Source organism: Meriones unguiculatus, chromosome 3 (genome assembly GCF_030254825.1).
Source record: "Meriones unguiculatus strain TT.TT164.6M chromosome 3, Bangor_MerUng_6.1, whole genome shotgun sequence".
NCBI lineage: Eukaryota > Metazoa > Chordata > Mammalia > Rodentia > Muridae > Meriones > Meriones unguiculatus.
Window position 1 is genome coordinate 149,395,964 of NC_083351.1, and position 9,229 is coordinate 149,405,192.

At 46.1% G+C, this 9,229-nt stretch overlaps 1 protein-coding gene across 3 annotated transcripts in view; it reads left to right on the top strand.

Moving 5' to 3' along the window:
• Kit (KIT proto-oncogene, receptor tyrosine kinase) overlaps positions 1–3,658 on the top strand; it is a 79,295-nt gene extending 75,637 nt beyond the window's left edge. For all 3 annotated transcript variants that reach the window (XM_060380773.1, XM_060380771.1, XM_060380772.1), the window contains exons 20-21: positions 239–344; positions 1,379–3,658. In XM_060380773.1, the coding sequence (XP_060236756.1) occupies positions 239–344; positions 1,379–1,510 (238 nt within the window). In that variant the 3' untranslated portion in view covers positions 1,511–3,658. The remainder of the gene's footprint in view (positions 1–238; positions 345–1,378) is intronic.
• The last annotated feature ends 5,571 nt before the right edge of the window (positions 3,659–9,229 follow it).

Genomic DNA, 9,229 nt, shown 5'->3' on the forward strand with positions numbered 1-9,229 from the left:
GCAGTTCAGAATGTCACTTGGCTCCTTTGGTGGGCTGTAGTTCTTTTCCTACTCTCTCGTCACCGGTAGCATAGAAACTTTTGACAGTATCTCACACACACGGGGGTTTTATTCTGTGCATGCGTCACTTCACACATCCTGGTGCATTGCCCAGATTTGTTACTGAAGCTGTCAAGAGGTGGACAGCAGAAAGCAGGTTAAGGGCAATGGGGAGTGACCACAGCCCCTGTGTTCTCAGGTATGATGTAATGAAGACTTGCTGGGATGCTGATCCCCTGAAAAGGCCGACGTTCAAGCAGGTGGTTCAGCTCATTGAGAAGCAGATCTCCGACAGCACCAAGCACGTGAGTAACTGGCCTGGGGTCCTCTTCCTCCTTGTTCTAAGGTTGGCACCCTCAAGCTTCCCCCACCTCCCCGGCTTGGATTATAAGCTGGGCTTCCCTGGGGTAGAAATGAAACAATGGAAGACTGTTCTCTCAGCTCATGCCCTCCCCTGCTTCCACCTCCGCTCTAATCCAGAGAGATGGGAAATGGGGGAGGAAGGGGGCCTTGTGTTCGGATGTGTGGACTTAGATGCTGTCATAAGGCCTGGCTGTGCTTCCTCCCCAGTCCTGGAATGCCGATCACAGGACTGTCTGGTTTCCTCACATGGCAGGGCCGTTACACCCTTGGTGGGTTGGATGAAAGCATGGAAGAAGACAGCCTGTTGTCACAGTCAAGTGAGCCTTAAACAGCCAGGGCCAGCCAGCGGCAATATCTGTGATGGCCACAGTCACGTAGAAAGGTTGTTTGAAGTTAGGGCATCCCTCCCAGTGATTTGAGGAGTGTGGAATAAAATAAATCCATTATTTTTCTCTTTGGTTTTAAGGAGGAATTGGCTATCTTTGCTGGAACTAGACTTCCATTTAAGCTGCTCTCCCCCTCCCAGAGCTATCTGCTGGGAACTACCTTTTCTGCTAGCACACCAGTGATCCTTTCGAGTTAATGCTTGCTCTGTGGGGCATCAAAGCACATTTCAAATGACACATCATTTTCCACCCAAGTGCTTTGATTCCTGACAAATGACCTCTGAAAGAGTCATGCAATTTATACCAGCAGTTGGGTTGAGTTGGCTCTAGGGTTCCGTAAGCCGCCTTCATAGGCTACCTAGTCCTTGCTTTCGGACACATCCCATCAGAAGGGAAGCATTGCAAGCACTGCGCTCTTCTTACCTGAAATGGTTTCCTTGGGCGGAAGCTGAGGTATAAGTCCGATCTTGCTTTTGTCCCAGTGTTCCTTGCCAAGCCCTGGTCTTCAGTGTTCCGCAGCTGTGAGTGTCGCTGCTTCCTGGGTTTGTCATGAGTGCTGCTGCATTTGACTGTGGACTCTTTCTCCACAGATTTACTCCAACTTAACAAACTGCAATCTCAACCCGGAGACCTCTGTAGTGGTGGACCATTCTGTGAGGGTCAATTCCGTGGGCAGCAGCGCCTCTTCCACCCAGCCTCTGCTTGTTCAAGAAGATGCCTGAGCAGAAAGCAAGTCCAACAGGCTTCGCTGCTGTCTCGAACCCCATTTTGACTTCTATGATGGTTGTTTTGTTTCCCTTTGACTTGCCTCCTATCCCAGGGTAGCGGGCTCCTGCCCCCACCCCCAACCCCACTGTGATCCTGCCTTTACGAGCACACTTTAGTGGCTGATGACCTCTCTTATTTTGCCACCAGCCACCGTCCCACTGCGAAGGTCCGAACTGTATGTATATACCCTCCCAATAGCAAAGTAGCTCCTACGGTAAGCAGAAGGACTCCTGAGTTCTTCGCAATGCTCCTCTGAGTCTGTTTGAAAAGTGTGGCTAGTAGCTAATTTGAAGACTAGAAGTAGTCCCATTTGGCCTAGAGAGCCCTCCCTCCTGATGGGGAGAGGTAGCAAGACTAGAAAGGGAAAACCCAAGCCCTCTGTGCGAACGGTAGAGGAGGCTCGGGAGAGCATCTGGGCTTAAGAAATCTGTTCGCACTGAGAAGATGGCCTAGGCTGTGAAGGAACATGCCCCAGGAGTGTTAACAAAGATGCTCGGGCTTTTGTACAACTGACCTGGTTGTTAAATAGTTTGCTGTTAGGGAGTAGAGTTGGACGCGAGGCCTCCTCCCTAGCCAGCACCTGTATATACTCATCTGTGCGTTGTCTGTGTTCGTCCTTGGGAGGGGGAGCCCCACGAGCTTTAGTTTTCGTGTACAACCCTGGCATTAGGTCTGCTGTGTGTGAGAATAGTTTAAGAGCCATACAGATTTGAAGGAAACGGTTAAGGCGTTTTCTTTGTTAAGGAAAAATGTAACTGCTAAGCACAATCTTCTTTCTGAGACCTCGTAAGCCAACGTACTTGCTCTGTAGATTTCTCCAGAGCAAGCCTTCCAGCTTCAGAGTGGCTTTGCAGCCAAGGGAGCTGATGCCATTTGAAAAGGTTACCATTTTACCCCACGATTCCCACAGGAGTGAGAAAGCAGTGTGGTCCTGGTGTGGATTCTCACATAGCAGGAAGTGGAAGTTAGATCCAGCCTTTTTTATGGGCACGTCCTGGACATCGGGCCAGTATCTATAGAAGTGTGTATGTGTGGGTGTGTGTGCATGCGTGTGTGTGAGATGCGTGTGGGTGAGTTCTTGCCCTGAGTCCCGAGGGACCTCCAGTACCCAAGAGTAACAGCTTTCACCACCACTCCTTTCTCTCTCTCCTGCTTCCCTGCACATCGCTCGCCGTCCAGAAGAGCTTACCCAAAGCCACCGCAGAGGCTTGGCGGAGTGGCGTGCAGAAGGACCTATTTCTTGGAAACCCACCTGCCCTCACGACACTCTAATCTATACTCAACATACTGTACCTGTCCCTTAAATCTGCAAAGCTACCGTTCTGGGAAAACCTACTTAAAATCTGCCCTGTAGACTGGAGCCTGGATGTTACCCTGTAGTTGCCGCCCCCTTCCCTCCCCACCCCCCCCCCCCATTGCCCATCATCACTGTCCAGTACAAGTGATGTGTGTACGTGGCAAGATTTATGTATTGTCTTGCAGAATTCAGGTATGTTGCCTTCACGGTTCGCTGCCCCGGCCCCCTTGTCCTTTAGACTACACTTAGAGGTGTGTGGCCATTAACCTGGAAGTGACCATTTGCACTGGAGTTCTACACTCTTGCACCTTTCCAAAGTTAATTGGTTTGAAGGTTGTATTGTCATGTAGGAGACTCACTGTTTGCCATGCTGTCCGAAACATTCCTTTGTATCCCTATTGACTTCGGTTATAGTAAGGAAAGTAGCTGTTGATTATGGATGTCTAGGTACTTCAGGGGCACACCATTTGAGAATTTTTGTCTCGGATATTCTTGAAAGTTTATATTTTTATAATTTTTTTTTTTTTTACATCAGGTGTCAGATGTTTCTTTCAGTTGCTTGATGTTTGGAATTATTCTGTGGCTTTTTTTATAAATATTGAAATGTAGCAATAATGTCTTTTGAATATTCCCGAGCCCTATGAGTCCCTGAAAATATTTTTTATATATACAGTAACTTTATGTGTAAATATATAAGCTGTGCAAGTTTAAACATGTTATGTTTCATGTGGTTTTTTTCTGATATGTTGTCCAACTGTTGACAGTTCTGAAGAATTCTAATAAAAATGTAAATATATAGATCAAATACGTTTTTGTGGTTTTTTTTTTAATTTTTGTTTTTTTATATTAATTACAGTTTATTTACTTTGTATCCCATCTGTAGCCCCTTCCCTCTTTCCCTCCAAATCCCACGGTCCCTCCCTTTCCTTCCATTCCCCTCTCTAAGTCCACTGATAGGGGAGGTTCTCCTCTCCTTCCATCTGACCCTAGCCTATCAGGTCTCATCAGGACTGGCTGCATTGTCCTCCTCTGTGGCCTGGTAAGGCTGCTCCCCCATCAGGGGAGGTGATCAAAGAGCCAGCCACTGAGTTCATGTCAAGAGACAGGCCCTGTTCCCTTTACTAGGGAACCCACTTGGAGGCTGAGCTGCCAAGGGCTACATCTGTGCAAGGGTTCTAGGTTATCTCCGTGCATGGTCCTTCATTGGAAAATCAGTCTCAGAAAAGAGCCCTTTGCCCGGATAGTTTTGGTTCTGTTGCTCTCCTTGTGGAGCTCCTGTCCCTGAGTCTGGAGCCTTAGACCACTGGGCCATCCTGACACCCTGGGGTCTGTTTGTTTTTTAGGTGTATTCACCCAGTCAGAAAGTTTTTTGTACAATTTGCATAAAATACATACAGGACTTTCATATTGCACTAGGATTTATATCCTTGAAAATTTAATAGATATTTATTAAGTAATTTTATTTGTGTGTGTGTGTGTGTGTGTGTGTGTGTGTGTGTGTTCATTTTATCCTTACAACCTGGGCTCGCTATTCAAATTGAAAAGTGTAGAAAACATTTTGAGAGTTTTCCACATAGCTATGATTAACATTAGGTTGATTCATGGGAAGTGACTATTTGTTGGCAAAATAACAGTAAATAACAGCAATTTCATGTGGTCCAAGCTAATGCACGCAGCATATTTTCCCCAAAAACAGACTTGACTAAAAATTAGCTTTAATAGTGATGTCCAAGGTTATACCAGGGATCTCAAGAAAGCAGCTTATGCTCTGGTTGGGGTGGGGGCTGAGGTGAACTGACCTCACCACAAGGCTAGGTGGATGCTTTTGTCCTACCCTCAGGCTCCTGGGGACAGAGCTCTGGTCTTGCTGGCTTCTGGGACAGAGCATGGTACCCTCGTGTGGAGACCTGTGATGTGTGAGAAAGCTATCCTGTAGCTGGGTCATCCCTGTGGCACTAGAAAACACCAACCAAACCATTGGAACTACCTGGGAAAGAGAACCTCCCTGTACCATGAAGCCTATTAGGAAGGAGGTGGGTCAGAGGCCTAGTGTGAAAGTACTCAGCAGTCTGGTATACATCTGTAATCCCAATGCTGGGGAGAATGAGAAGGGGCCATGGAGCTTACTGGACAGTCGGTCTATTGTCCTGCTGGTCGAGTCCTAGCCAGTGAGCGATGTTGCCTCAAAAAACCCAATGGACAGTGCCCAAGGAATGAACAACACACATGAACCTACGTATACACGCTAGAATGGGTTATATGCTCAAACACCATCAGTCTTGACTGGCTGTATAGGCGTGTCATATACACGTGTTTAAAGTGTCCCCCAAGGGAAAGGAAAAGGGCAGGAGGTGAGCTGTGATGAAGACAGGTCCTTTCCAATCAGGAGGGGATTTTGTAGCTAGGAAGGAAGGTATCAGTGGCAACAACGGGAAAGTCAGAGCCACATTTCAGTCAGAAGATGGCTGCTGGCTTAGTGCGAACAGAAACGAATGTAAATTGGCCACAGAACAAAGAGGCCTTTTCCTTCCAAATGCTTTCACTGTCATTTAGCCTTTCCAGGTTTGAGATCTTGAGTTGGAAGCAGTTGAGGAGCTCATGCTATTAGCCTGCTGTTATTTCCCTCACGGGCCCAGGCCCTTGTCCAAGCTCAAATTGAGTTCAGATCTCGGTGTTAGCCCTGTCTTTGCCGTTTACTGCTGTGTGAAGTTGAGCTGATTACTCCTGAAATGTAGGATTCGTCGTACAAGCACCGGCATGCACCAATAGGAAATCAAGACCACCTCCCTTATATGCCTAAACATACAGAGTGCTCAGAAATGGTAACACTCAGTAAGTAGTAGAAGGAAGTGTTGTATTCCTGTGATGGCACAAATCCTAGAGATTCCATAATCACTTCCAACTATTACCTTCCTCCTAAATCAGTGGCTCTCAGCTGTCCTAATGCTGCCACCTTGAAATTCACTTCCTCATGTTGTGACCCTCTCCAAAATTCCTACTTCATAACTCTAACTTTACTACTGTTATGAATTGTAAATATCTGTGTGTTTTTTTTCTATGGTCTTAGGTGACCCCTCTGAAAGGGCAGCCCAGGGGTCGTGACCCACAAATTGAGAACCACTGCCCTGAAGGCAAACCATGTTGCCCTGATGTAAGGTGACTTTGCAGCTGGGATTTCTGTGCTCCCACCAAAATGCCAACCCTTTAGCCAGCAATTCAAGACTACTTCACCTGGCCTTCACGCCCATAAACACACCCCACTCCTTTTTTGCTGCCAACCTCATGTCTCCTAAGTCCACATCTTTTCAGATCAACCGAAATCCTCTCAGTTGGAAGCTGCCTCTCGTTCCATTCCATGCTTCCGGAGGCTCTCACCATAGGCCCCTACCCACTTTATCTAGTCTTAGAATACCCATCATGCTCACTGGTATGTACTTGCCTAGTACTGAATCATGCAGTCATTTGGAGATGGTTCTAAGGTGGTTTTCTATTGCTGTGGTAAAATACCATGACCGCTAATGATCTGGGGAGGAAAGTTTATTTCAGCTTACAGTTGTCCCTCATGAAAGGAAGTCTAGGCAGGAACCTGGAGGCAGGAACTGAATCACACACCATGGAGGAATGCTGCTTAGTCTCTTGCTCCTCCTGGCTTGCTCAGTTTCCTTTCTTATACCTTCCCTCGCCCCACCCTGGGCTTAGTAAGTACTGCCCAGAAGTAGTAGAATCCACAATAGGTTGGGTCCTTTCACGTCCATCTTTAGCCAAGAAAATGTTCTACAGACCAATCTGATGGGGACCTTTTCTCATCTGAGATTCCCTCTTCTTAGATGACTCTATTTTATTTGGCCAGCACAAAAGGTCATGAGTTCTTAAAGACTTCTCCGTCAGTAGGTTATGGGACTGTAATCTGCATCCAGACCTGAATCCTCACTTTAGTCATGGGAAGTACTTACTTTCCCCATCCTGACATCTCCTATGTCCGTGTCCTTGGAAGACATCCATCCCAACCCTTCTGTGGTCCAAGCCAAGGGGCCTTGGGGACTTCAGCCTTACCCATGTAGCCCATTCGTTGGCCTGAGGGAGACTGGCTCACACATTCTTCCAGGGCCCCCAAAGGGAGAACAAGTTGCTATGTTCGTGAGACTGTTTCTGAAATACAAGTGCCCCACTGACAGCCTCCAATGCTGCATGCAGGTAGGGTGCTTCACACGTGGCTAATTAATAGTTCTCAAATAAATAATTAAACATTCCATTAGTGGGAGATGAAGGGGAGCCACCTGGGAGGAAATGGTCTCAGGAAAAATAAGGCAAACCTGGCTAAAGCGGGACCTAAGGAGGGCCTCGTTGCACAGTAGGCAGGGAAGAGGGAGTGCCGAGAACTTCTCTGGGCTGCCTTACCAGGCCTGGTCAGCTGCCCCATGGAGAGGGAGAGGAGGGCTTGCAGGGATGGGAAGCGGAGATGGGAAAGGAATGTGGCCTTCTGGAGGCCAGAAAGTTCAGGACCAGAAGAAACAGTTTCAACTATCTTGAATCCAGAGGGGTAGTTTTACTTTCTTTTGATTTTATTTTTATTTAGTGAAGGCCTGAAAGTGACAGCGCTCACCAAATTACTTCTTTACCTTCAATCTTGACATTCTCACATTGATACTGAATTCAAGAGTGGTGATTGCCTACACCCTCTTCCAGGTTTTATACTTAGTGTCGAGAAGTCAGCTCATGGGGTTAGGAGATCACTCTGAAGTAACAAGTGTTCGCAGCGTGAGCGTGTGAGGACCTGAGTTCAATGCGTGGCACCCATATAAAAGCCGCGTGAGCCACTGTACGCCTGTAATCTCAGCACTCTGGAAGCAGGGACGGTAGAGTCCCTCAGGCTTGATGGCTGCTAGGCAAATATGGCTGAATTGGTGATCTCCAGATTTAGTGACAGACATTGTATTTAAAAAAAAAATAATAATAAGGTGGAGATTGACAGAAAGACCGTGACATCAACCCTGGGCCTCTACACTCAAGTGTGCACACATGATGTGTATCTGTACACACACACACACACACACACACACACATGCACACACACACACACACACACACACACACACACACACACAGGCTCAGAAGTCAGCGCAGTCTGTTCTAAAGATACTTAGGTTTTTGTATTTCTTTTCGCCTTTGCATCTTAACACTTTCTTATCTAAACTTGAGTTCCTTTTTACGTAACAAATGCCTTGCCACCATATGCACTTTGCTGGCTTTTAATCAGTACTGGAAAATGATCAGTCCTTTTTAAAGTGTCCGTGCCCCTTCCCGCCTTTTCCTGGCACTTGATCGCCTCTCAGGTGTTCTCACTCTGCTGTGCCTCTGAACTCCTAATCTATTTTTCGCATTTACTTTCTTCTTGGCGTTCTATGCTGCATACAGCATGCTTTCTATTCTTATTATTCTCTGAATCCTCTTTCAGCTTCTGGCCTCTGGAAAATATTTTTAGATCTTTTCACTGAGACATAACTAATAAGCCATAAAATCTAACCAATGGAAAGTGTATACGCAGTGGTTTTAGTGTGCACTTAAGCCCTAGGATCCCAGTTTTAAATTTCTGTCATTCTAAAAATTCCCCTGGGGAGGTACCGAGGTGACTTTAATCAGTTAACTTTCAGTTAGTCTTGCCTTCTAAAATGAAGAACCGTTGGTTCTCATTACACAAATTCACACATTGATTGTCTTTGGGCTCTTTCTGTATCAACTGATCATTTAAATAACAATGGCAATTGATAGGTTGACTTGTTCATATAATTATCAGCAATGATGACAATTCATGTAGCGCCTACATTGTCATCTGTGTTGTTTTCTATTAACACGCCTCCCCCACCCCCACCCCCACCCCCACCCCCGGTAAGCAATCCTGGAAGAGAAGTATTGCTCATCTCTAAGCTACAAAGATTTTGTTTCTGAGAGCTAAACCTGATGGCTCTGGTACTGTGGTTTACTGGTGTTTTACTCTTAAGTCCTAAAATTTTATTTATTTATAATTATTATTTACTTGTCAGACTTGACCCAGGCCCTTGTGAATGCTAGTCAAGCACTGTATCACTAAGCTACCCTCTTCCTCATTCTAAGATTTTTGGCAGCGTCAGTCCAGCTGGCATATAAGTAAGCCCTCTATTGTTGGTTTCTCAGCTACAGTGACCAGTTTGCCATTTCATTTCACCTTAAACAAAATTTAAAAAAATATATATATATATAGGTAAAGAAATCAGAATGGTTGCTCTGCTAGCTCCTCCTAACTCGTCTAAGATAATGGTGAGAACTGAACTGCAATATTCACAGGAGGGAGGTTCCAGGATAGGGAAGTCCCAGGATCATCTACCTTTTCACTTCGTCA